At 37.3% G+C, this 26,983-nt stretch overlaps 1 protein-coding gene across 13 annotated transcripts in view; it reads left to right on the top strand.

The window, feature by feature from the left end:
- CDC42BPA (CDC42 binding protein kinase alpha) overlaps positions 1-26,983 on the top strand; it is a 144,908-nt gene that overhangs the window by 96,958 nt on the left and 20,967 nt on the right. For 8 of the 13 annotated variants that reach the window (XM_072333734.1, XM_072333727.1, XM_072333723.1 and 5 more), the window contains 16 exons: positions 3,860-3,965; positions 4,543-4,691; positions 5,211-5,302; positions 7,124-7,200; positions 11,785-11,823; positions 15,352-15,471; positions 16,129-16,209; positions 17,824-17,929; positions 18,574-18,710; positions 18,994-19,133; positions 19,790-19,871; positions 21,027-21,243; positions 22,508-22,570; positions 23,054-23,647; positions 25,566-25,663; positions 26,513-26,597. In XM_072333734.1, coding sequence (XP_072189835.1) covers positions 3,860-3,965; positions 4,543-4,691; positions 5,211-5,302; positions 7,124-7,200; positions 11,785-11,823; positions 15,352-15,471; positions 16,129-16,209; positions 17,824-17,929; positions 18,574-18,710; positions 18,994-19,133; positions 19,790-19,871; positions 21,027-21,243; positions 22,508-22,570; positions 23,054-23,647; positions 25,566-25,663; positions 26,513-26,597 — 2,186 coding nt within the window. The remainder of the gene's footprint in view (positions 1-3,859; positions 3,966-4,542; positions 4,692-5,210; positions 5,303-7,123; positions 7,201-11,784; positions 11,824-15,351; positions 15,472-16,128; positions 16,210-17,823; positions 17,930-18,573; positions 18,711-18,993; positions 19,134-19,789; positions 19,872-21,026; positions 21,244-22,507; positions 22,571-23,053; positions 23,648-25,565; positions 25,664-26,512; positions 26,598-26,983) is intronic. The other 5 variants (XM_072333733.1, XM_072333724.1, XM_072333725.1 and 2 more) reach the window with 3 other exon arrangements.

The following is a 26,983-nucleotide window of genomic DNA, read 5'->3' as shown; positions in this document are numbered from 1 at the left end:
GAGGTTTGGGTTTGTTTTTTTTTGGCATCCCTGAAGATACTAAATGAAACAAGGTTAGCAGCGGGCAAGAATAACTTTCTTAAAAGTGTTTTGCTGATCTTTTTCAGCAGTACAGTTTATTTTTAAAAGTACGGAGCCAAAAATTAAAGTTTTGTTTTAAAAAAGGCAAAAAAAAGAAAGAATGCTACAGGCAAACATTAAGGAGATAGAAAACATGATTTAGTTTCAGTTTTTAATTGCCCTACCTATCTCAGTTTTCCCTTTGCATTTCTTTCCACCTGTATTAAATTTTTTCAGCGCTGTGAGGTGACAGTTGCTCACATTGCTTTCTTATTGTGTTTGGATTTCCCATGTGTTAGCCAGATGATCTGGTGATGTCCCTCTGCTGTCCTTAGGATTCAGCACAGCATACTGAAACTAGGTCCTTAGCTGGGAACTTTTTTTTGCTGTGGAACTTGGGCTGCTGTATAAATTATTATCCACTATTATGGTAAACACTGGGAAAGAAAACTATCTACGTTCTTTTAAAACTAAATTAGTCAGTCACGCATCTGTGCTTTTTTTGGAAGAACATAGGAATTAAATGCATACCTGACCACATCTTCAAAATTGAAATAACATGCCTGGGAGATAACAAGCTAGGGTAGGTCTTTTAGAGCTGCATTTCCCCACATAACAGATTTTCATATAATACTAGTATAAATTTCGTGGGCATACTTTAAAACACCTTTAAAATGTTTTTTTGTCTAATTTTTCTACCGTGATTCGTGAAGAATAGGAGGCATTATTTGCAATTAATTGCTGTTCTGGTAAGCAGTTTGTTTGGCTCTCTGTGAGTTCAAGGTATTTGCTGTAGCTCTGTTTTCTCACGTGTTGCACTCTTGGAGTTCACATTTTGAGCAGTTGAGACTGTTCCTCTCTTCACAGCTCCTTGTGACTTTCTAAGTTGTTTTCCTTTTCAAATCTTGTAACATGTAAGTTATAATACTGGCCTGTCACATTCCCCTTAGCCTTTCCCTGCATTCTTACTGTGGTCTTTTGCATCTTGTTTATGGAAGACATACAGAACTCTTCTTATGTTGGCTATCATTATCCCGAGGCACCATAAATATAGCCAACTTCTTAATATAAATACTTCAGCCAAAATTTAATTGCATATTCTAATGTTGGTAGCAATAGACCTTCACAGATCGTTCAGCTTTAATGAAGCTATTATAATGACATGCTTATATTGGCCACATCACTCATCACTCCTTGACAAGAATAAGAGATGTTGAGGATTTTTATAGTCAGCTATAAATATTCCTATGGGAGATAGGAAAGAAATTCATCGTCTGTGAGGTTAACACAGTCACTTTAAAAGGGAATCTTTTAATAGCCATGGTACTGTATTTCTGATTTATTGCTGAGAGGAGATTGATGGAAATCTTGGTAGGGATTCCCAGAGTGCTTATCAAAAATCTGAACTTAGTAGCCCTCTCTGGGAGGCTATAAGCCAGCTTTAAAAATCATAAACGATCCCATAACCAATACTACAGAAGTCTGTTTTTCTCTCCACTGATGGAAAAGGAATCTTTAATAATAAGTTCAAATTAATAACTATGTATGCTGAGTATGTATGTAAAAATGAACTAAATCCTACCTGATTTACTCATAGAGTGAAACATTAAGCTTGGATTCAGCTGAGGCTAGAAGGTATGGCTATTGTTACAGAGAAGATTTGGTGAATATTCTCCTTGTTAACTAGATTTCTTTCCACCAACTGCACTATGGTTGATTTTATCTTGTCCCAGGGCTTCAAGATCCCCTCCGTTCAGCAAATAGTAGTAATAACAACAATGATAATAACAAATAATAAAAAAATAATAATCTCTGGTCTTGATTCATTTTGTGCTGTGAAGTATTCTGGATACAGACACAGGTGGCCCAACTTTCCTAGTAGCACGACAAATAAACCACCAGATATTTGTCAGTGGTTATTTGAAGGCTGCCATGATGTCTGCAAGCACAGAATGAAATTTTAGTTTTAGTAAGTTATTTTCCAACAACAACAGCGTAATAATGATCACCAGCAAAACAGGAACAAACCCAAATGCTCTGAGGAAACCCGCATTTGATCAATGTGTAAATCATTTTGGAGATGTTGCCATCTAGTGGGCAACAACACTATCCCTCTACTATTTGTTGTATTTCATAGTCTGCTTAAATACGGTATTGATTTTTGTTATTAAAAAAAGAACAACTTCCTTTCTAACATGGAAAGTGAGTCTGTTCCCACCTGTACTTTGTTCTTTTTAGTATCCGTTTTGTTATGCATAAGCTTCTGATGCTGATTCCTGCACCTTTTGCCATCTCCTGTCTCATAAATGGTCTGTATCGGACAGCATCTTCTCATCTAGTCATCAAAATGGGTTACAATAGAATGTCAGAGAGTTGGTTGTTTGCTTCCATTCAGTTCTCTTATACCTTGGTAAAACTGCTAACTCAAAACTATCTCATTGACTTTAATGGAATCAGGAGATGGTTTTTAGTTTTGCTATGTTCTTAGGTCTCCTCCTTACTCTTTGAACTAAATTGTAAGCAAGAGACAAAAAAGACAACGCTGAAAGAATAATTAAGTTCTTAACTTTTTCATGTTGGGTGGGAGTTCTGTCCAGTTTCTCTGATAAAAGCATTCTTCCTTCTATGAATCTTAAACTGCACACCCAGACATCACTACAACCTGTAGATATGTACCCTATAGCTTTTACTGTTGTAAAGCTCTTCTGTTCCTCCCAAGCCCATGGCAGTTCAAAGTGAGAGCTCCTCTCTGCCTTGCTGTCTGTAAAACTTTGTTGAAGATTATTAATTTTTCATTAATTAGTGGTAGACTTTCAAGTAGCACCATTTCCATATTCATTGTGTTCACAAACCCTATAAAATCAACAAGAGAAACTTGTATTGCTTTTATGCAATGAGGGCAAATCCTTTTCTGCAGACAGGTCTCTAGGAGAGGCTGGAAAAAAGTCAGTGCTGTGGCCAATCTTAAGAAGGGTAGAAAGGAAGACCAAGAGAACTACCAACCTGCCAGCCTCACCTCTGTGCCAGGGAAGTTCATGGAGCAGATCTTCCTGGAAGCTATGCTAAGGCACATGGAAGAGAGGGAGGTGATATGGGATAACCAGCATGGCTTCGACAGTGGCAGGTCCTGCCTGACAAACCTAGTGTTTTTTTATGATGGCATAACTACATTAATGAGCAAGGGAAAGAGCCACCAGTGTCATCTTCAGTGAGGCTTTTGGCGTGGTGCCTTCTAACTCCCTTCTCTCCAGACTGGAAATGTATCAATTTGTTGGGAGGACTGCTCAGTGGACTAGGAACTTGTTGCAAGATTGTACCTAGACAGTGGTAGTCTTCAAATTAGTGTCTGGATGGAGATCAGTGACAAGAGGTGTTCCGCAGGGGTCAGTGCTGGGACCAATACTCCTTAATATCTTCATCAGTGACACTGACCATGGAGCTGAGTGCACCCTCAGCAAGTTTTACCAACGTTAAGCATTTTTCTTTTCCTGCGTCTTGACTGTTCCCCAAGACCTTTCCTTTTTTCAGTCCCAGAGCCTCATATGTGTTGTGTAAGGGCAGTTTGGGGGCAAAGAGGAGGCTTTTCCTTCTGCTCTGAGCAGAGATGACTCTTTCCTTCATCTTGTATTTCAGTGCAGTTCTTCAGGTTTGGATGCTAACTTACCTTCCTCTTGCAGGAACTTAAGTTGTGGTTCTTGCTTAGACTGTGTCAGTACACTAAGAAAAATGACGAGAATTTTGTTTTTTTGTTTAGATTGTTTAGTTAAAACATATTTTTCTTCTGATGTAATTTGTATAGGGTAAGCGATGAAAAAGATGCTCGAGGTTATCTTCAAGCCCTGGCCTCTAAAATGACAGAAGAACTGGAGGCCCTGAGGAACTCCAGCTTGGGTGCAAGAGCTACAGTAAGACTTATAATTCTGCATGTCAGATGTTTTGTTTGTTTAAAAATGGTAATGGTAATTCAGTAGTTTCAGCTGCAGTAAGAATATTCTTTCTGTAGAGGCTGTGTTAGTCAAAAGTTAAACTTCTCAAGAGCTTCCCTTCTGAGTAACTGACTAGCAAATTTATTGTTTATCACATAATGTAATTTTTATCTATGATATTGTTGAAGTAGCTACTTTCTAATCATATGTTAATCTGTTGAAGGAAATGTATACTGTGCTGCATGGAAAACTTGAAGCTTTTCAATTGTGACTGTCCTTCATAGCGGTCATTTGAATTGAGACACGTCAGAAGCAGAATTTGCAGAGTCCCTTTGCTTTTGAGACTACGACAGCATATGACGTTCTTCTTGCCTGTTTATTACTTAAGAATCACAAGAACACTCTCTAGAATTTTTTTGATTACTTTGAAATTAAGGAACTGTTATGTCAAGAACATAGTAGACTAAGATATATAATTCTTCAAGTTAGTTATGTTCCTTCTTTTCTGCCTTCTTTTGCCTTACTCTTCCATCTCCCGTTTATCATTTTTTACTAGGACATGCCCTGGAAGATGCGCCGTTTTGCAAAGCTAGATATGTCTGCAAGGTTGGAACTACAGTCAGCTCTTGATGCTGAAATCCGAGCCAAACAGGCTATTCAAGATGAGCTGAATAAAGTCAAAGCATCCTGTATCTCTACGGAGTGGTAAGACTGAATTGTTCTAGTGGAAACTTACTTTGATTCCTCTCAGACAGTGTCAGCATATCATCATTTGATCTACGCTTTCTGTCAGAATTTGATAACGAATGGTGCTATTTTCTTAGATCCAAACGTGAAAAAATAAAAATGAATAAACAACTGTCTTCATTGTGCAAGCAGCGGGATGCTTCCTTTGAAGTTTTGGAATCCTGAAAACTTTCAGAGGGGACACATTTTTCTTATTCACAGGATACAGGCTCACACAATTACTCATAAATTAGAGCCTACCTAATGGTTAAACAAGGGCAACTAATGCTTGTTCTGTTTCTTTCAGATACCATACTAAAGAGGTCCAAACTGGTTTCTGAGCTTGTTCTTGCATTTGATGAGATCATACAGCTTTCTGGGCGTTGATTTTTAACTGAGCAGTAGTCCACATAGCATGCAAAGATGAACAAAGAAAGAGTGATTCGTAACGTTTGTTCTCGATATTTACAAAGGATTTTTGTTTGTGTTCTTTTGAAGTAAACTGCAAGAATCTGAGAAGAAGAACTTGGAACTGTTGACAGATATTGAAAGGCTGAAGAAGGAGACAGAGGAACTTAGATCAGAAAAGGGTATGGCACCTGATATCCAACTAAATCAGATTATATTTCACACTTGTGGGTACATCTTACCAATTAAGTGTCGTCTTGCCACTAAAATATGATACCAAGGCACTTTGGCATACAGAATGTGAGCACAGCTATTGCATGGTGAGATGTACCCACAGCAGTTGAATTTGCTCATAGGTACTTGTAACAGCTTTGGTGATACACTTGAACCAATAAGATATTATCCATGTTGAAATTGTATTACTTTTATTTGGTGTATGTATGGTGTTTGCCAGAAAACTGCTGGAAGCATGGATTTATTTGTAATTATTTCCCATCTTTGATGAATGAAAGATATTTAGACCTTAGCACTAATCACTGTATTTTTCATCTATAAACATTTGAGGCCTGTAAGAAGGAAAACAGCTGCAGAGGCACTCTGCAGTTCGTTCATTGGTTTCTTGGATGTCTTCATTGATTGACTTTGTAAACATTTAGTGATCAGTGTGGTCATGTTTGCTTTGCTGTGGTTATAAGAGAATATTCTGAGATTTCTGTTGCATCTGCCTAACAGTGTTTTGCATCAGAGAAGAGACTTTTAGTAAGTCTAAAACAACAAAAAAAAAATCCATTGAGGTAAGATTAATGATTTGGCTGATTCTTTACAGTTCCTGTAGCATCCCTAATATTTGTATCTGATGAGTTACATGGGAAGAAGTGATTTTTTTCAGGCCAAATGGAATTACCACATTTTTTGTAGGAAACTGCTTAAACTTGAGTTTCAAAATTGTAGCAACAGTTTCTGCGTAGTGATTTCAAATGTTGTTTAACCTCTGCATCCTACTGTCATGACAGCCAGTAAAGTATTGTAGTTAACATTCATTGCCCAGATACAGGCCTCCAAAGTGCTGGTTGACTGGTAAAGAAGGTATAAAGTTATACAGAATACTCAGAAATCATTGGCACAGATTATCAGATACCACTTAGGGAACTGTTAATTGTTCATCTTGGTGTTAGTGCTAATATCACGATGTGTAAGATTCTATTGTAATTATTCATATATTTTGATAGAAATTTACCTTAATTCAGCATCCTTATTATATTTTGACTTGATTCTCCTTTGAACAAGAACTGTATAGCTGATTCAGTCATTAACTGTGTTGAGGATTCAGCTGCAGTCAGTATTCTGTGGTAAACTAACTTTCTTGTATAAACAGATTGATTCTACCATTCTTTGCTCTTGATAAATGCATTGCAGAAACCTAGGAGTGTGGGGAAAATGATTACTAGAAATGATACTGTAAACACATAGATAATCAGAGAACTTTTTTTAGTCTTTTTCTAGGATTTCAGTATATTTATGTAGAAACCGTATTATTTGAAAATACTCTGTATTCCCCAAACAGTGTTTTCTGAGATTTTTGTTGAATCTCACTGTTTGCTTTTATCTACAATCTTGTGACAGTGGACTGTCCAATGTGCGGGCAGAGCAGGGGTGACAAGTGCTGTATTGGTGGTTAAGCCTGTATGATTCAGTGCACATTGCCAATGGCAGTAAGCACAATGTGCCTTCTGTGTAATACACACATCAGTATGTTTTCATGTTCAGTTCACACCACACACATCCTAGCTTGGAAAAGGTTAATTAAACATTTGTTGATTGCTTTAGTGGGTGTATATCTATTAAAACAATCCTTTACTATGGAAAACAGACTAAACATGACAACTGCTTTAAAAAATTGTAGTTGGCTCAGGTGGATTCCCAAGCCCTGAATGCAGCAAGGCAAAGGTCCTCCATAAAAAGGTCATTTTTCTGTAGCTTAAAAACCTGCTGCTGTTTTCTAGGTGTAAAGCACCAAGACTCACAGAATTCTTTCTTGGCATTTTTGAATGCGCCTACCTCTGCTCTGGATCAATTTGAAGTAAGTGGACGGCTGTTCTCATTCTCAGTTAGTCAATGAACTCTTTACCATTACAGTTTTATATAGAATACATGTTTGCTGAGAGTTTGTTACTGTTTTAAGCATATTATTCCATATATACTTGTATATGACAATATGTGAATATTGCTCATGCTTTGCAGGGCTGACTGTCTTCTCTTGAACTCTTATAATCACAGTGAATTCTCCCTAAAATGTTGAATACAGATTTTTTCCTAATTTCATAGCAAACACGTAAAGCAGAGGTGCTCAAATGCCTTTGGTACGTGTTCAGAATAATGCTAAGTAATATGAATACTGGTTTGGTAAACTGGAAAGTATGTAAATAATCCTTGATTGCATTCCATGAAGTTGTTGATACTGTGTAATTAGGCTGTTTTCATTGTTCGTTGTCATTTACAGGTTTCTAAAGCCCAGATAATTGCTGTTCATTTCCTCTCCACAGAACCTAAAAAATAAATCTCTTTAATTCCTTTGTCACGTTTAGAATAAAGGCCGGTTTAGGTAGAAAGCATGGATGTGGAAAAGTGAAACAAAACTATACGTTTCTTATCCTCTATTTTAATCAACAGCCAACAGTGCGTCATTTTTCTTTTAAAAAAACAGCTAGGGTGAAATAATGGGCAAACTAAATTCAGTGGGGACAGCACACCACCTTCACACTTCTGTATTTGTTGTAAAGTCTGTGCCTGTTTTTTTCCTGATCTATATACAACATCATCACATTTAGCTACAGAAGACATCCCTGATGTTATTAATCTACCAAAATTAACTTGCTTTTATTGTGTATTCATTAATCCTTCGTTGTCTCATGATTCACAATTAATACATTTTTTTCATTTCTTCTTTTTTAATCATTTCTCCTATAAGTTACTTCTAAAGTAAATTTCCTGTTGGATTGTGGGAATCTTGTTTTACCGAGTCACTGCAAGAAAAGCATTTGATTTTATGTGTAGAATATTAATTGTCTATGAAAGGCAATTAATGAAAACTTCGGTAACATTTTGGCATTTGCCATTTGTAGTTGTTTGTTTTTGTATTTTTATTTATATGTTTTCTTGATCCATCTCTTTTTCTGTCTCTCTCCCTTCCTTTGTTTTTTTCTTTACTGCTGTTTTCATTAAAATAGGATTCCTTTTCCTCTTCTTCATCCTCATTGATTGATTTTATGGATGACGTAAGTCTTTGACTTTCAAACCAGTAAATCCCTGAATAACAGAGCTCAGTTGATTGATTTGGAGTATTTGAACAATAATGCAGTCAAATAACATGCTGCAAATGCAGTGGAGAACTATATCTGTAATACTTACCATTTTGATATATAGATAAACATGCATTTTTTAATTAAATGGTTTTCTTTATGTGAATAATTCTGTCTTGGAGAAGGTTGTTTCTATTGGGGAGAAGCTGCTTCTGGGCTTTTACTTTTTAAAATTGTTCAACATTACTGACATACTTCTATCACTTACTTCTATTCCTTCATGTTATTGCATATATCATTAGTTGTTCCAAAGCTCTTCTGGTCACTTAAGTGGAAACGTTTCCTTTTAAGCCTGTATTGCAGGAAATAATCTTTATTTCAACTGTGAAGTGACCTTCATGATTTCTTTTTTACTGCCATTTGAGATGCTAATTTTTAATCACAGCAGTGCTTAAAATTTGCCCCGATTAGCTGCTTGCTGAGGAAATTCAATCACAAGCTGAAAATTGACTGCATTATATTTCTTTCAGGCTTAAGTAGTAAGCACATAATTGTATATGCTAAGAGGCTTTAAATACTCTACATCATTTGTAGAAACCACCCACTGCCATTCTTCATATAGTGTGTGTGCATCTGTGTGTTTTTTGTGTGTATGTGATATACACAGATATGTAGCATTTAAAGTACAATAATCATATTTGCATAAAAATGCAGGATAATTTATTTTATTCTAGAAATATTTGTTGTGAACGATGTAACAAAGGAAGTACCATACATACATCTGTTCTACTGATTGCATTTCATTTTACCAACTCTGAAAGAACCCTTTTTGTCTAAGTGTTTTTATCTGTAAATTAAGTATATACCATCGATGAATTGTGAATGTACATTTGTACATTCTGCAGAAGCAGATTTTTGTCCTCATTTTTGTATAGGATATAGAAAACTTTGTCTTGCTGGTACTGTTGGAATTTTATTGCACCAGAAATATTACAAGTGTAGCTTCCTGTCTTGTTGAATGCATAATAAGTGAATTTTTATATCCTTTACTGGATTAAGGAAGCATTTTGTATGTTGCCATAACATTAGGAACACTTTGTGTCAGCAGGCTCTTTCATACAAAGGTACTTCTAAAAGAAGTATCAATTACTTCCCTGCAATGATTGATGGAGGGATTGGAGCACACACACTCAGATGAAATCGTTTGGTACCCAGCTTTTATTTTTGGAACAACCCCAGGTATTAACGTGTATAACGTTGCATCTGGGTGATCTAACACACACAGAATCAAACTTCCGATGCTGTATCTTCAAGTTGAGCCCAACAGCTGTTCTTGTTCTCAGTTGCTGTGGTCAGCAGTACATTTCTGGGTTGCACTGGCAAGGGTCTAACCTTGCTAACAGAGAAGCAGAATGCTTTTACACAGGTCTTATGGTGAAACTCCAGAACTGGAGAGCTGACTTTTCAAAGATGAGAAAAGTGCTTTGCAGGCATTACGACACCTGTTGAGTTACCTTTCTGTTTTGAAAGAGGAATGTCTGATGAGTGCATTAGAAGTGGAAAGTGGTGTAATTAAATCGCGCTTAAAGTCAATTCTGCATCCTTCTTTACTTGGATGATTATTTGATTCATGCATGGATTCTTAATAACTTGCTTCACTTGTCAAGATGAATGTTTTTTATGTCTCAGCTAATTAAGTAGGTTTAGTGTCTGTATATTTGGCTGAACTTAAAATGAGGGGCTCCTCCCCCCTCTGTCCACATTCTTCACCCTGATTCTCTTCCTCTCCTCCCAAATAAAAGAAGAGCAGCCTATTTACTGGATATGACCTCCATTCCTTTTTCAGTGTCTCCTTTTGACTGTAGTTACGTTGAATGGAGATGTTTCCTGTAGCATCTCAAGGAGAGTTAAACCTATGCTCAGTCATAAATGAGAAGTGGGCGGGTTCCTTAAATTAAGTGCAGGAAAGAATTAGAAGTCCTTAGGTTAGACTCAACGTAGGATGCTTTTCAGGATAGCCTCTTCTGTAATCAGGATCCCAAAGCAAATATTAACAACAGCCTGTAATGTTTCTCTACCCTCTGTGCTTCATTACAAAATGACAGGGTGTAAACAGCGCTGATTTTGGCTGGCTGATTATACCTGACATTTATTAGGGTGGGTAACATATTCTGTGTCCGCTATCCAAATAGTGTAATTGTTTATCACGCTGAGAATTACTGCATTTAAATGCTAATTGTCTCAGTGAGGAAAACAATAGCTGTGCGTTTCCTCTGGAGAGAATTAAAAAACAGATATCTCCCTGTCTGTAGCCTGCAGATGCCAAGCAAGAAAACATGTAGCTCAGTACTCCAAGTAACAGTCACTGTTGCTTCCAGCTATTCCTCCTTAAATCCTCAATAGTTGGTCAGTTCTACAGAACTAGTGCTGAAATCTTCATGGTTGCAGAAGCTATTGAGTCCAGAAATGACCCTTGTTTCTGCTGTGGGAGAGTGTGAAAAGGAGTAGGACTAGGTTTTGCTGTCTGGGGAAAGGCCAGTCACACTCAGTGACTCTGCTGTACTTTCTTAATCTTCACCCCTATTGCCTTGTATGTTGCAGGCTGTTGGTAACGCCATGTAGGTCTGAAGTCTGCTGTGTTCCCCAGAAGTGTCTGATAATGGCATTGTTGAGCAGTGGGTTTTGAGCTTCTTTTATTTGTTATGCAGGTTGATCTTTGTGTGTCTCGCCAGCTAATGGAAGCAATCATGTTGTCTTATTTAAAGTTGAGTCAGTGATTATTTAGTAACAGTAAAATGGAATTCCATTTTCCCTTGGCAATATCTTTTTTTTCTCCTGTTGTAACAATACAAAACATTATGAATTAAAAATAGCTTTCTTAAATCTTCCTGTGGGCTTGAGTTGAACTAAACAAATCTTGGCAGAATAAGTCATGTTCTCAGTTTTCATTTTTAAATAGTCCACTGGAGTGCCCTGACTGTACCTGCACATTCATAATTAAGTTTAGAATAGTCCTTAGTAATACTTTAAACTGGGTATATCACACCTCCCAGAGATTGCCTTATTCATCTTGATCACAACACAGAGATATACCGACTGCAAATCGTGCTTCTTTGGTGTAACGTAGTCTACGGTTTCACTGTTACTGTCCACTGTAAAGCTTCAAACTTTCAAATAACTGTTCCTTTTTGTGATGTTTCATTCCTCTTGTTGCCCCAGAATACTGTTTTGAAAATGCTTTTAAAAAAGAACGTGTCTCTGTTTGTCTAAAAACTACGACTAGAAACATGCAGCACTGAATACTGAGCTGATTTTCGTGTCACTGTTTGGTTTTGTAACATATTCTCCTCCTTTCTTTGTTAAAGCGCTCTCCTTCCTGTATTCCAGCTAACAAAGGCAGACGTGTAAGAGGCTGTCTTACTCTATGTGGCCCTTTATTTTTGCCTGTCGTGTACATGCCTTCGTTTAATGTATGGATCGTCTGCATGTCTTGTGCTGCTGCTGCTGCTCTTTGCTGCTGCTGCTGCTGCTGTGCTTTTTGTTGTTTTACAGCCATGGACTAAAAGCTTTTGGATAATTTGATTTGGTAATATTTCTATGAGCGGAATATCACTGTAGCTTTGTCTACTTTCTCATTTCAGTGTGGAAGTTCATTGTGAGAACAGTTCAGGTTGCTGCAGGATGAGAGATGTCAAATAAGCAGGATGAGCATGTGCCAAATGAGGGCCTGTTTGAAGAGGGTGTGTGTAGGACCGTAGGAATTTCCTACAGAAGATAAATTTTGGCATTCAGGAGGCCTGCCATAGCAAGTAATTGAGAATAGCACAGAGATGAATAGGAAGAGGGAAACTGAATGTTGAATAGGACGGGAAAAATTCATACAAGGACAACAGAATTGTATGTGTTACAGTCTGTTAAGCTGGAAAGCTCTATGATGTTCCAAAAAACAAAGTGGAATTCAAAACATGGTGTTATCCAAGCTTTGTCAGACTGCTTTGGTACTAGGCACGCTGTGCCCATTTGGAACTCATATTGCTTCTTTTGATTCTTTTATGTATAGAATTTAATAGGAACAGGAAAGCATAGAAAGCATTTATCATGAACTTTCAATAAACAGTGATACACGCAGCTCCAATAGCTACCTTACCTATGTAGATCAAAGCCCTCATCTCTGTGTTGGAGCGAGCTCACAGTAACTGCTTGTTTTTGCCCACTGGCTCCAGTTCAGATGTGTTTGCAGAGTGGCCAGCTTTGGCTCTGGCCTTCACAGGTGACACTGTAGACTTGCACACACAGAGTGGTGGAAGCCAGCAAGGCTATTACAATTCGATCTGAAATGTTGTTTTCCTAATCTAGTGGCTTAGTTTAAAACTAATTTTAGTGATGTTAATATGATCTACTTACTTGAGTTCAGTTGGCTTCTGTACTTTCTTCTCCTTGAAGTAAGGAACCTGAAGATTACTGCAGCACTACAGCTTAGGGCTCTGCTTCTACAGTGAAGTTGGTGGTTAAATTCCCTTCAAATTCAGTAATGGTAGATCAGGTTCTGTCTATTTTGTGGGCTTTTTATGTTCATAAGCAAAGTAAAAATAGATTTGTAACTAGTTCAGCAGTTGTTTTTGCACCACAAAGGCTTTGTAGGACATTCCACAGCAGTTCCATCATTTATATTATCCTCGTACCAAATTTTTTTAATAGACACCATGAAAATCCTTTGGTATGCAGATACTACTTTTAAGGGAGAACCTTCTGAGTATGTGGAAATGTTTATGCAATTATAGATAATGATCTCTGCTCTTAGCTTACAGAAGACAAGGAACATCTGCTTTTTGCTATGAGAAATTTTCCCATGGTTACTCATTGGGTTTATTTTTTAAATAAGGCTGTTAAGAAGTAGCTAGATTTTTTTGAGGTTAAACAGTCTTCAAGTGCACATCACGTTATCACATATTTAGGTTTTATTTATTTAAAAGAAAAGAGTTTAACTCAATGTGTCTGGGGATTTACAACTTTAAGGTGTAAGTGCTCCTGATATTGGGTGAAGCTTCCAATTATAATTTGCTTCTGATAAATCTGAGTTCAGAATATTTGCTTTACTGTTGTTTTTTGCCTCAGTGCTTGACATACATGATCTGTGTGTAGAAGACAGGTATACTGCATGGTGAGAGAGTCTGTTCTCACTGCAGAAAGAAGATGCATCTTAGTATGCCTATGTTGATTAAGCTGATGAGCCTTTTTTTTTTTCTTTTTTTTTTAAGGCTGTGACAAAGAAGCCATTAAACTTAACTCACTACAGTTGAAAAATAAACAAACAAAAAAACCCAAACAAACAACAGGAGAGCTTCATCTGCACCTGCTCACTACCAGGACTAAATTTCTGTGGAGCAGTGTATGCATGTATGAGATTGGCTTGCCAGTATGTTTTATACCCACAAAGCAGTAAAGTTTGTGGAATTCCTATTGTGATGTCAATGACAAATGAGAGGAAAAATAATTGGAATATTCAAATACATTCTGTAAAGGTTGCTGTAGCTTTTATTTTGTGTGCAAGCTAGCCAGATCCATAGCAATGAGGAACAGTTGACAATGTTGCTCCGACAAATTCCAACATGTAGTGGAGCCATCTGAAAAGCATCATCATCTCACTTTAATCTTCAAATTGAAACTAACAAAGAAACCTTTAATGTGGAGTTGTCATATTTTCAGTGAAGAATTTTGCATTCTCCTGGAGATGACTTGTTATACAGGACATCAAGTCATACTCATACGAGGGCTGCTCCAAAAGTAATGTCTCCTATTTTATTATGTTGGCCAACCATGTCAGAAGCAGATGCTGGTGGGATGGCAGCAGAGGTGGAACCTTCCCACCAGTGTTCCATTACATTTTGCTGCTGTGCAACAGATGTCGGCAGACAGGCAGTCTGACAAATCAGCACCTGACATGGAAGTGCGCATGGAGCAAAGGGGTGTCCTTGAATTCCACCATGCAGAAAAAATGGAACCCATTGACATTCATCAGTGCTTGCTGAATGCTAATGGAGACCCAGCCATGGATGTGAGCACAGTGAAGCTGTGGCTGGTGGTGGCAGTGACAGTAGAAGTTACCTCTGCCAGTGCAGATTTTCACAGGCATGGCGTGCATGGTCTTGTGCATTGCTGGTGAAAATGCAGAGCTTGTGGTGGTGACTGCTGAAAAGGAATCTTTTGTAGCTGAGCTTTTGCTCTATCAAATAGCATTATTGTGCTCTTTGTATCTGTTGTGGCTTCTGTGGAAAGAAATAGGAGGCATTACTTGCAGGGGAACATGCATACTATGCTGTCCAGTATAATTCTGTGTTTGGCATAGTTCTATTGTATATCAAAGTCCAGGAGAACAACCCACTGAAGAAACTATATTCCTAATGAAGTTATTTTCTTTTTTCTGTAGTTCAGATGGAGGACTAAAAACCTCAGTTCTCTGTGAAGCACTGATTTAAGGAGATGCATTATTTGCTCCACCTTTTCTCCTAATTTTATTCTAAATACAGTTGCAGTGATTTTCATAGGCTATATAGGAATTCACTCCTAGCAGATCTCTCTTAGTGATTGACAGAAAAAACAGGTGCAGATAGGAAATGTTCACCCTTTATAAGTGTTGAATCACAAATCTCCCTGAGTATTTATCAGGCCCTTGAACTAGCAGTTCTTATGCATGTCCTCATCTCACATCCGAAGCCACAATGTATTCACAGTTAGTAATTTTTGTTGTGATTTTGTAGCTTGATTAAAAAGTTGCTTAAATCTGAATTTTTCTCTCTCAGTTCTCTCTTAGGAATTCTACTGCTTCCTTATCTTATTTTGGTAAGAGTCAAGAATTCTATTTTAGTGATGTCTTTGATTTATTTTTCGGTTGTTTTTTTTTTTTCCTCCCCCCTCTGGAATTATTCTCCTAGATTGATTCAGTTGAGAACTTTACATTATCCAATACACCGTCACGGGATGAAGATACCAAGTCTCACCTCCACTCAAGATCAAGATCTCCTTCTACAGCTAGTGAAGTTGAGCCGATCGAGGTACTGGGAGTTGACTTCTTATTTTGTTTAAGGAGTACTCATATAAAAATTGCTCTAGAAAGTCTTTTTGTTTAGAACTAAGCTTATCATTCAGCAGGAACTGTTCAGGACCTTGTAAATAGCCTTCTGCATGAGCTGCATGCAGGGGACATTTTACATCTGGTTAGTTGATTAAGGATGGGGACTATATGAAGTCAGTTGTTAGATATAACCACTTTTCATAACATATTCTTAGCTATAAATACTTCAAAAATATTTGAGCAAAGTTAATGTCATACTGCACTTCATAAGAGCATGTTAATGGAGCCTTGCTGAAAGTCTTACCAATACAAAATATTGGCAAGACTCCCCAAATGCAACACAGCATCTCCTTTCCCTCTTAAAATATTAAATTCGCTGATTGTTTTGTGTCAGAATATAATCGAATGGAGATTATGCAAAGCAATTTTTAGACATTTAAGAAATGAAAATCACACATCTTTTTTATGACAAATGAGATTTGTATTCCTGTGTCCACCCTTTGTTAGTCAGTTCGGTTTCCTTCCTTATGTATCTGGGGATGGAACGGCTGGCAGTTTGTAATCTCTTTATTTTACTCAAGCAGTGTTTAATAGTGTGTATTTGATGTCTTTTTGATCTTTTGGGGACTACATTCAGGTTACGGATCATCCTCCTCGATCAATTCACACACCAACCATGCGGACAGCATATATTGGATCGGGACTCTCTGCACCAAAGGTATTCAGTCATGTGTCCATGAGTTTTATATTGTAAAAGAAAAAATATCACTCCTGGGTCACAGCTTCAGGAATCTTGATAGAGATCTCTGGAGGGATTCATAGAGTGGAAGCTGGTTGCTTTCTTAAGATTTAACAGCTTACGTTATGTGGTGCTGACAAGTTATAGCGGGCATTCCAGCACAAACACATGTGGCCATTTGATTTTTGGTTATAGTACATATTGATATTAATTATCAATATGTTAATATGTTCAGTTCCTAGTTTGAACATTAGAAAGACATAAATCAACCAGAGTATGAAGGGAAAAAATTGCAGATGTGACTCAGTAGCTCAGGAATCTTCTGATTATATTAAAAAAAGACTATTACTGCAATTAATCAGTGAAGTCAGTCAGTCTTTGTAATGCATCTGCTCCACTGTTTTGATAAACTGCAGGAAAAAATAAGGCCTGTGTAAAGAAAGGCTAAAGACAGTTAAGCAGTCAGCGTCCTGTTGACAACATCTTGATAGAGTGATTAAAAATACAATGTCTGCACACGTGGAATCATGCAAAACAGACTTACCTGTGCACATCATTTTATTTCTGTGAAAGTTTTGCTTTAACAGTAGGTAACGATTGCTTTTCTTATTTATTGGATTACCCATAGAACCTTCTTACTTTGATTGCATTGGTTTTTAAGGCTAAGTACCGTTTCCCTGTAAATTTCAAAGTAAGAAAGCCATTTGTAGGCACAAAGCTTTATTTCTAACAGTACATGAAGTTGGAGCCCTTATGTGTGATACATGCTGTGTAAAACAGGAAAGTGAACATAATTTTAGTATACCTGCCTATTAAGGTAACCTGCACAATTCTCTTAGTTGACACCACTACACACCTTGTTCAGAAAGCTTTTGCATTCACCCTGTGCTGTGTCCTTTTTCCACCACTAGTTCTTACTTGTATGGAAGTTCTTCTAGAAAAGCAGTATCTTTACTTTTACCCTTCTATATTTTTATATGAGGCCTTTTATGAATCTTCCTAAGACATTACCTAGACACCTAACCTTGATATCGTAGCATCAGCACTGCCATCCTCTGTGTTCCTCAGAACTACCAAAAAGAACAACTCTTTTAAAATCTAAATTTAAAAGAAAGTATTTTAAAATCTTTTAAACTTCATCTAGCCCTTAATTTGGATAGTCTGAAATAGCCTGTGCCCAGCACTAAAGAACTGAACTCTGTTAATTCTTTCTGGCATAAAAATGAGAATTCTGATAAAGTTGGATATTTTGCCTTGAAGAAAGGCAACACTCCTTAAAATAAAGTATCAAAAATGCTTCTTGGAAGATAAAATACATACATATGTTCAACTCATAACAAGTATAATGGGATTATTTTGTTAGCTTTTTTGTCTGTGGCAGAAGCAAACTCACGTTTGAGACAAGGTCTATTTTCAATGGTTTTGTTTACAGAGGATGGTTTAAGTTACCAGTAACAAGCCTTGATAAGGGACATTTGCAGCCTGTGTTTTGAGCTTAGATCTCACTTTGGCAAACACCCTTATATCTGTAAAAAAATAACTGTTCTTCAGAAGCAATGCAGGTACTGACAACCTTTTCTGTTTGTTTCACAGCCTAAAGCCCACCAGTTTGTAGTGAAATCATTTAATACCCCAACAAAATGCAATCAATGCACATCTCTGATGGTTGGTTTAATAAGACAGGGCTGCACTTGTGAAGGTAAGTAAGGCAGGTGCAAATTGTACAATGAATGTTGTGGTGCGATAGTGCAGGCGCCTTCTGTTCACATTTTGGATAACAATATATACATACGCTGCCATCTTCTAATAGTGGAAGTCAAACACTTTGAATATATCACATAAAAGATTATCAAGTTGTATGGTAAAATACTAATTCTGTTTGGTTTCTGCTGGAGTTTAGTTGAATTTATTCGAAATAGCAACAAGGGGCCACAGTCAGTGGTTAAGTGTGCTGACAGTAGCTTTGCTTTTGTGAGGTCATTGTGTAAGGCAGTTTTTCCATTTAGTGCCAATTTTGTTTCTTTCTAGAACTGAATTACACTAGGTTTGTATATTCACAGAATAACACGCATCGCTTAGTAGAGTTGCCAGCTTTTTGTTTACTAGTAGAAATGGGGTCTTGAATGAAACCAGACCCTAGCCATACAGCTCTGAAACTGCACAACCCTGAATTCAGATCACATCAGACCATGTGCACAAACTTACACTTCTGTCTCAGTGTAGCAAAGTTCAGTACAAATATTGGGGTGTTAGCAGAAACAAATGTTACATTGTCGTCATTAACATAGCTTTTGCATTGCAGGTAATAACTTAAATTCATTTGTTCCTTTTCCTTCTCACAAGTGTGTGGATTCTCCTGCCACGTGACCTGTGCAGACAAGGCCCCTGCAGTATGTCCAATCCCTCCTGAACAGACTAAGGGCCCTTTGGGAATAGATCCTCAGAAAGGCATAGGAACAGCTTATGAAGGACATGTCCGAGTAAGTATCAGGTGGCTACAATTGGGACACTTACTTAGGTTAATTTTTTTGCTTTCTGCAGTGGGAATTAAACTGTAATTTTTGAGGGGGCGTTTAAGGCCAGGTTGGATGGGGCTCTGGACAGCCTGATCTAGAGGTTGACAACCCTGCCCACAGCGGGGGCTTGGACATTGATGGTTTTTAAGGTCCTTCCCAACCTGTGATCCTGTGATTTTTGTACTCAGTTTGATCTTTGATTGCACACAGAGTTACAGAGAGGTGATCAGAATTTATTTTGCTTTAGGTACCAAAACCAGCTGGTGTAAAGAAAGGTTGGCAGAGAGCACTGGCAGTAATCTGTGATTTTAAACTCTTCCTGTATGATATAGCAGAAGGAAAAGCATCCCAACCAAGCGTGGTAGTGAGTCAGGTCATAGACATGAGGTAAGCTTTTTGTGCTGAGTGGGAGCTTGCTGTGGGAGCGGGGGGTGGCAATTCAGCCTTCATAAACTACTTCATGTACTACATCTCCTGAGCTGCATAGAAGATCTGGAATGAGTAAAGAGGAGAATTCTGTTCTTTTCAGGTTGGATAGAGTTTTTGAAGACAGTCTGACCTCTGCGGTTAAAATTAGTATAAATTTTATGCAGAAGGACTTGTATCTTGTTCATCTTCAGTATTATTGAAGTAGTACTGATGTCACTGGGGGTTAAGGACATGTAAGCTATAATTGGATACATTAAAACTTCTGGGGTGTTTGGATTTATATGAAATACTTGGAAGAATCTTCTTACTTCTGTGTCTTCTTTATAGTTTGATTTTTGAAAAGTTTTAAATTTAAACAGACACAAAAACAAGTAATTGGAGGAGATTTTTTTCTAGTAATGTAGCAATGCATTTGTGAGTCCCATCTGCAGGTAAAGGGGAAAGTTGCGGTAACTTTAGAAATTAGATGTCAGTACTGTCTTGTTGTGCCCTTAACAAGTTACAGTTATCAGTACTATGGCAATTAAGCTAAAAAAAAACCAACAACAAAACAGCAAACATATAGATTTGACTCTGTTTAATTCTTTTGCTATAATGTCTATGGTCTCCACAAGGGATGAAGAATTCTCAGTGAGTTCTGTCTTGGCTTCGGATGTCATCCATGCAAATCGAAAAGATATCCCCTGTATCTTTAGAGTAAGTATGTACGTCTTGAACTTCTTATTAACCCAGAGGGACAGGATTTTAGTCTGTGATGTGCTGTGTGCATTCACGGAGTGCTTACTAATGTTTAACAAGATCTTCTGCAAGTTCTGGCTGTGTGGTATTCATGGCTGCAGCAAAGCATTAAGCTCTGTATTTATACCCATACATATCATACATTTTTTGTGGTAAAAATAGCACTGATACATTTAGACAAGCACCCATCTCTATTTTACATAGGTTTATTTTTTTTTCTAATCTTCTCATTAAGACCTGTGTTTTATGAGCTTTTCTGTTCAGCATTTGGAATAATTTTGTTCCTGATTTTCTACATTTTCATTTCCCAAAGTTGCTTTTTGCTTCTCAGTTTGATTTGTTGAATTACTCCTGAAGCCTTTATTTTATATTAATTCTTTGTATATAAGCACTGGGTCTCTGAAAAATCCCTCATCAGGTAGTTATTATAGAAATCCAGTATAACGTATTCATAGAAGTTTGTCAACTACATGGTGTCAGAGGATTTTGCCATTATTGACTTTTTCTATTCTGGATATTTAATTGAAGATTTGACCTCAGTGAGAAGTCTTTGGTGCCTAATTAATTCCCATATCATTTCTTTACTGTATCATTGTATTTCACTTCTTGACTTTCCTGCTCTCAGGCTGCTAATCGCTCTGCATGCTGGGAGGAGATAAATATCCCAAAGTGGCTTTCACTTTTATCTGTTGTAACAAGCACATGAAAAAGTTTATAAATCATTCTTATGTACATGTGGTTCCTGTTGCATTAATTAACAGTGAGAGCTATTGCCCTTTAAAAAATATGGACTGCTTTGTAAGAAACACTGTACATTATAAAATAACTGAGATAATCAGATGTCTGTCTGGTTCAGGGTGGGTGTTTCCAAATTTCAGGTTGAGTATAAATGCATTTAAGAAAATAAATAAAGTTTTAAGATTTTGCCGAGTTATTCACATTAGATTTTTCAGTGATAGAATTTTTCTATTAAGTAAGGCTAAATTAGTTGCATTCTTAGCTCAGACAGCTAATTGAAAGAGCATCTAAATGTATTTGTTATCCCTGTATAAATGATCAGGATGAAGTCTTTTATTGCATAAGATTTAAAATATATATTTAAAACTTTTTCAGGTCACAGCTTCCCAACTCTCTGCAACCAGTAATAAGTGTTCAATCCTGATTCTAACAGACGGTGAGAATGAAAAAAGCAAGTGGGTAGGAGTGCTGAATGAATTGCATAGGATCTTGAAGAAGAACAAACTCAAAGACCGCTCAGTCTATGTTCCCAAAGAAGCTTATGACAGCACCTTACCCCTCATCAAAACAACACAGTCAGCAGCAATCATAGGTATGAAATGAATCAGAAATCTGGCTCTGTAATACACACCCCCACACATATTCATAATTATTAGCTGTATTGGCTAACAGTTGGATATTTCTGTTTTGTTAGTCTGTAATGATAACTCCTTCAGTGGGCAAAATTAGAACCTTAAAATAGGTGTGAATCACTGATTTTACGGTAATCTACTTCTGAGACCAGATTGAACTGGAGAATTGGGAAAGAGTTTAGTCATTTTGAATGCAGCCACACAAATTGTGTTGAACTCAGAATATTTGAATGTGATGTTTTAATTATTTCAGTGTCAGTAGTATCCTTCAATAGTCCAAGAGATTTGTCAAAAATAATGTTTCTTGTGTTATTTCTACTAACAGGAGAAATGGGAAAATATGGGTGTTTTTTTTCAGAAGTTTGAAAGCCGGGGTGGTTTCCAATGGTTTGTTTAGTTTTGGTAGATCATAGAATCATTAAGGCTAGAAAAGACCTCTGAGATCATGTAGTCCAGCCATCCACCTACCACCAATATCGCCTCTAAACCACAGCTTGAAGTACTACTTTTGCCCTTCCCTTAAACACTCCAGGGTCAGTGACTCCACCACTTCCCTGAGCGACCTGTTAATGCCTGACCAATGCGTTCTTTCTGAGAAGTTGTTCCAGATATCCAACCTGAATCTCCCCTGGTGCCACTGGAGGCCAGTCCCTCTTGTTCTGTCGCTAGTTACCTGGGAAAAGAGGCTGACCAAATGTGCGGGTTAAAACTCCATATTTATTTCAAGATATTAAAAAACTCACAGTTATCACACTGGTTGAAAACGTATTTTGAAACAAAAATAACTTATTTTCTTTCTCTCTCTCTTTCTCTCTTTCTTTCTTTCTTTCTTTCTTTCTTTCTTTCTTTCTTTCTTTCTTTCTTTCTTTCTTTCTTTCTTTCTTTCTTTCTTTCTTTCTTTCTTTCTTTCTCTCTTTCTCTCTTTCTCTCTTTCTCTCTTTCTCTCTTTCTCTCTCTCTCTCTTCTCTCTTTCTCTCTTTCTCTCTTTCTCTCTTTCTCTCTTTCTCTCTCTTTCTCTCTTTCTTTCTTTCTTTCTTTCTTTCTTTCTTTCTTTCTTTCTTTCTTTCTTTCTTTCTTTCTTTCTTTCTTTCTTTCTTTCTTTCTTTCTTTCTTTCTTTCTTTCTTTCTTTCTTTCTTTCTTTCTTTCTTTCTTTCTTTCTTTCTTTCTTTCTTTCTTTCTTTCTTTCTTTCTTTCTTTCTTTCTTTCTTTCATTAATGTCTTAGATCATGAAAGAATAGCACTGGGGAATGAAGAAGGGTTATTTGTTGTGCATGTCACCAAAGACGGTAAGAGACTGGAAACTGATAATATTTTCCCTTAGTGACTTCATAAGGTTTTTTTTTTTTCTTTCAGTTTCCCCCAGTTTTATTTTACTTGGTTTGCTCTATTACCAGCTGGGCAGCTCACACTGCACACTTCAGTAAGGAGGCTGGCTTGGTCTTCTCTGTAACCTCTACCTTAGTGCTGGAAATTAAACCTCACATTCAGTAGTGTAGAGGCACGACTATTTTTAAAACAAATTCTTAATCACACTGCAGTTGTTACTGAAGCATCTGCTTCTCCCTTTTTCTGACGAGAGTCAAAGTTTATCCAGCCACTGTCAGATTTGGTACCATTAAAATACAAGTTTTTATTCTTGTATATTTAAATAAAGCAAAGGAGTAATGAAGGGAATTTCTTGTGCTTACCCAATGCACGGTTTTTAATCAGTTCACATTTCACCGTGATATACTTGAATTTTGATGTTTCTGTTTGTGTTTTTATTTTAGAGATCATCCGTGTTGGTGATAATAAGAAGGTTCATCAGATTGAGCTTATCCCAAGCGAACAGCTCATTGCAGTAATCTCAGGACGAAACCGACATGTGCGACTTTTCCCTATGACAGCCCTGGATGGAAGGGAGACTGAGTTTTATAAGTTAGCAGAAACAAAAGGCTGCCAGTCAATAGTTTCTGGACACGTGCGCCATGGAGCTCTTACATGCCTGTGTGTAGCTATGAAAAGGCAGGTCCTCTGTTATGAACTAAATCAGAGTAAGACACGTCACAAAAAGATCAAGGAGATCCAAGTCCAGGGGAACGTCCAATGGATGTCGGTCTTCAGTGAGCGTCTTTGTGTGGGCTACCAGTCAGGTTTCTTAAAACATCCCCTCCATGGAGAAGGCAGCCCATACAGTCTGCTCCATCCAGATGACCACACACTATCGTTTATCTCACAGCAGCCAACTGATGCCATCTGTGCAGTCGAAATCTCAAATAAAGAATACCTGCTGTGTTTTAGCAGCGTAGGGGTTTACGTTGACTGCCAGGGCCGAAGATCGAGACAACAAGAATTGATGTGGCCTGCAACTCCATCATCTTGCTGTAAGTTCTTTGTGTCACTGTAGTTTAATATCATACACTGAAGCGATCCCTTCTTCTATTAATACCCACAGAAAGTGAAATACAAGGAAAATTGCCCAACAGTTGAATGAAGACTCAGCTTCTGTGTCAGCAGCTTTAAAACTTGTCAGAGGGTTTAAACCGGATCTAATTTACTCTGGATATGCAAGCTCTGTAGTGTATACATGCAGTTGTAGCTAGCATAAAAAGGAATCAAAGGTCTTGATGTTGAAGTAAGTTACCTGATGTCTGATTTCTAAACTCATGGCCTGTACTCTAGAACAGCTGAAAGCCTTCGGTCCTAGAGGGCCTATTTGGGATCTTTTTGCATTCACTACTGCTGAAACTGGACTGTTGTTGTTTAAAGCCTTGAAATTTGATTCACCTTTGTCTCAGCATTGTGATTCAAACTTTCTTGATGTCATCAGGATCTGGTAGTTTAACTTGTGTTTCTCCTAATAGCACCAAGTCTTGCTTATTGTGTTTCTTTCTTTTATGTTCCTCCTTCATTCTCTCAACTTGTTTCTTTTTCATATTCTCTCTTTTTTCACCTTTTTTTTTCTTTTTTCTTTTTTTTTTTTTTTTTAATTCAGCTTCTAATTTTTCCCCCCTCTTCCTCCTTCCCTCTTCCTCTCCAAAACACAACATGTGACAGGCAACGTTTTTCTAAATTCCAATTCCCAATAAGACCCGTGTTAAGCATTTATTATTATGTTTTTTTTTTTTTACAAAGCTGTGGCTTTATATTTTTGACAGAGGAAGAAGAAAAGTGCAATGCCTGGCTTCCTCTTTTTATTGTCTTTCTAAGTGTAGTTGAAGAGTAGCCAAATTTGTCTTCAGACTATTTGCAAATGAGCACAGTCTTAGGCTGATTTTTAGGACAGCCTGCCTCCATACTTCACTGTGACAGCTCTACGGTCGCACTGCAGGGGGAGATTAATGTTTCTCTTGGTCTGAGTGAAGCCCCTTCTGAATGTGAAAGGGTCCATTTTTACAGGCTGTATGTCACTTCTGTTTTTCAAGCAAGAGCATGATTATTACGAACTCAGTACTCAAAGAGTGAATGAATCAAAATAGAAGATTACATTTGATTAAAAACGAGTATTTTCACACGTATAACGTGTCTGTGTCATTGACACTTGTGGAAGTTCTTTCACTGCCTTAAACAAAGCAATTTGATTTAGTTCCAACTGAGAATAAAGGTATATTCTATAGCAGAACTGTTACATTTAAACATAAATTTGATGCTTTTGTTATTCTTGGCAGACCATGGCAGTCTTTTTGGCGACATGGAAATACTGAATTCTCTTTAGTGGTCCCAGTGGAACAAATTTCATGCTGGGGACGTGTGCCAGATGAGTAGCATAGAATTCTTTTTACAGTCTGGAAAATACGAGAGAATAAGAGCTAGAAGGAAACATGAGCACTGTGTCACAGTGCTTAGTTCAATCTGATGTTCACTTAGTATGTAGTCTAAAGACTAAACTCATTCAATCAAATAACGGTTATTAAATAGCAGTAATATATTTTCCTTCCACATCATGTACTAAATACAAACTCTTAAAAATTGAATTTTTAGAGGAAAAAAAGCATTGAACCACATTAGTGTTTGGCATTGTAAACTGGATCCCTGTGTAGTAAAAATAGCTTGGTTCTGCAAAGTTTAAAGAAAAATCTTCGGAAGGTTTTAGTATTTGCGTTGGTGCTGGTTTGCTTTGGCAATGAATTGAAGGATCTTTTTTTCTTTTTAAGTTATAACATATTTTTTAAGCCACGGTTGTTGGATTGTGGTTTGTTTCGTGTGTTTGTTTCTTGGTAGTAGTATTGTGGTCAGACCCTAAGAAGTTGTGTGTCATCAGCTCTGTCTAAAAGTGCGTGACAATATACCATTCTGTCTCAGGTTACAATGCACCATACCTCTCTGTGTATAGCGAAAATGCAATTGATATCTTTGACGTGAACTCCATGGAGTGGATTCAGACTATTCCTCTCAAAAAGGTAAGTTGGTCTTTTGATATCAGTTGAAGAACCTGACTACACTTTGATATTTCTTTGTTACTGTCATACAGTGCTGTCTATAAGAGCATTATAGGTTGTCATTAAAACTGCTTGCTTTAAATGTAATTGAATTAAAAGTATTATAGCCAGAATTCTGTCAGGTTTGGATCACTTATCAAATGGAAGCAGCTTTTGAAAACTTGGCACTACCTGGATATTTAGGAGGTCTTACAGCTGCAGCAGGCTTCATAGCCAAGGTAGTTGATGCCCCATGCCTATCTGTGTTTGAGAGGCATTTGAATGATAATGGTAATATGCTCTGACTGGAGTAGTCAGGTTTTGGCAATCTACATATACTTTTGACAAGTCAAAAAGTGTAATTGTGACATGATACTAACACAAACTAAAGGCACAGCTTAGTGGTTTGTGCATGTCTTAGATAAAACTATACTGTTAAACAAAGTAGGCTTCTTATGGAAATATTTGTATAAATGCTGGTAGGAATGGTCTTAAGCCTGTGTCTTTAAAGGCAATTTTAGGCAACACTCTATGTTCTAGATCTCCAAACAGGAGCTTAAAATCTAAGATTGCCCTTACCTCCACTTTGAAGATTTAATGACTCACAGCTGTTACTTCTGAGAGCACACATGTGTCATGAGAGAGGAAAACACTACTTCCTCCAGCCTCTCTTCTTTGAAGCAAACTTTACTCTGGCCAATTAGACTGTTCTGCTCTCTGCTTGATTTTATAACAGTACTGCCTTTATGAAGTTTATATTGCTCCTTGGAGCTTTTAGAAGATGTGCTGTATAAATACAAATTATTAATAAGCCAATATTTCTTGCTTCAGGTACGACCCTTGAATACAGAAGGATCACTCAACCTTTTAGGTTTGGAGACAGTTAGATTAATATATTTCAAAAACAAAATGGCAGGTAAGTAAAGAGGAGCTGATTTTCAACATGAAAGTTTTTGTTTAGAAAGAGCATTTTGGGAGAAAGCCGTGCTTATAGATTCCACAGTAGTTGTAATGATGCAGCTGTCTGACAGGCAGGTAGTCTGATTTGGGTTGTTGAAAACTTATAAAAGTCTAGAAATAAGAGAATGATGAGTTTCTCCCACAGATCTGCTATTAAATGCCAAAATGACACTAATCTATGCCTTCATAGTTTAAGGATTAATAGTTACCTTGGCACTGCTGGATAGAAATTAATACTATACTTGACCTAAAGAAGCCTTTCCCAAGGATCAAGAAAAGTGTAGATTTATGTATTCTTAACTTCTAATTAGGGCCATATATGATTGTGTGCCAAAGTGTCAG

The sequence above is a fragment of the Excalfactoria chinensis genome, chromosome 3, assembly GCF_039878825.1.
Source record: "Excalfactoria chinensis isolate bCotChi1 chromosome 3, bCotChi1.hap2, whole genome shotgun sequence".
In the NCBI taxonomy this organism is placed as follows: domain Eukaryota; kingdom Metazoa; phylum Chordata; class Aves; order Galliformes; family Phasianidae; genus Excalfactoria; species Excalfactoria chinensis.
This window is presented reverse-complemented; position numbering and strand designations above follow the sequence as displayed.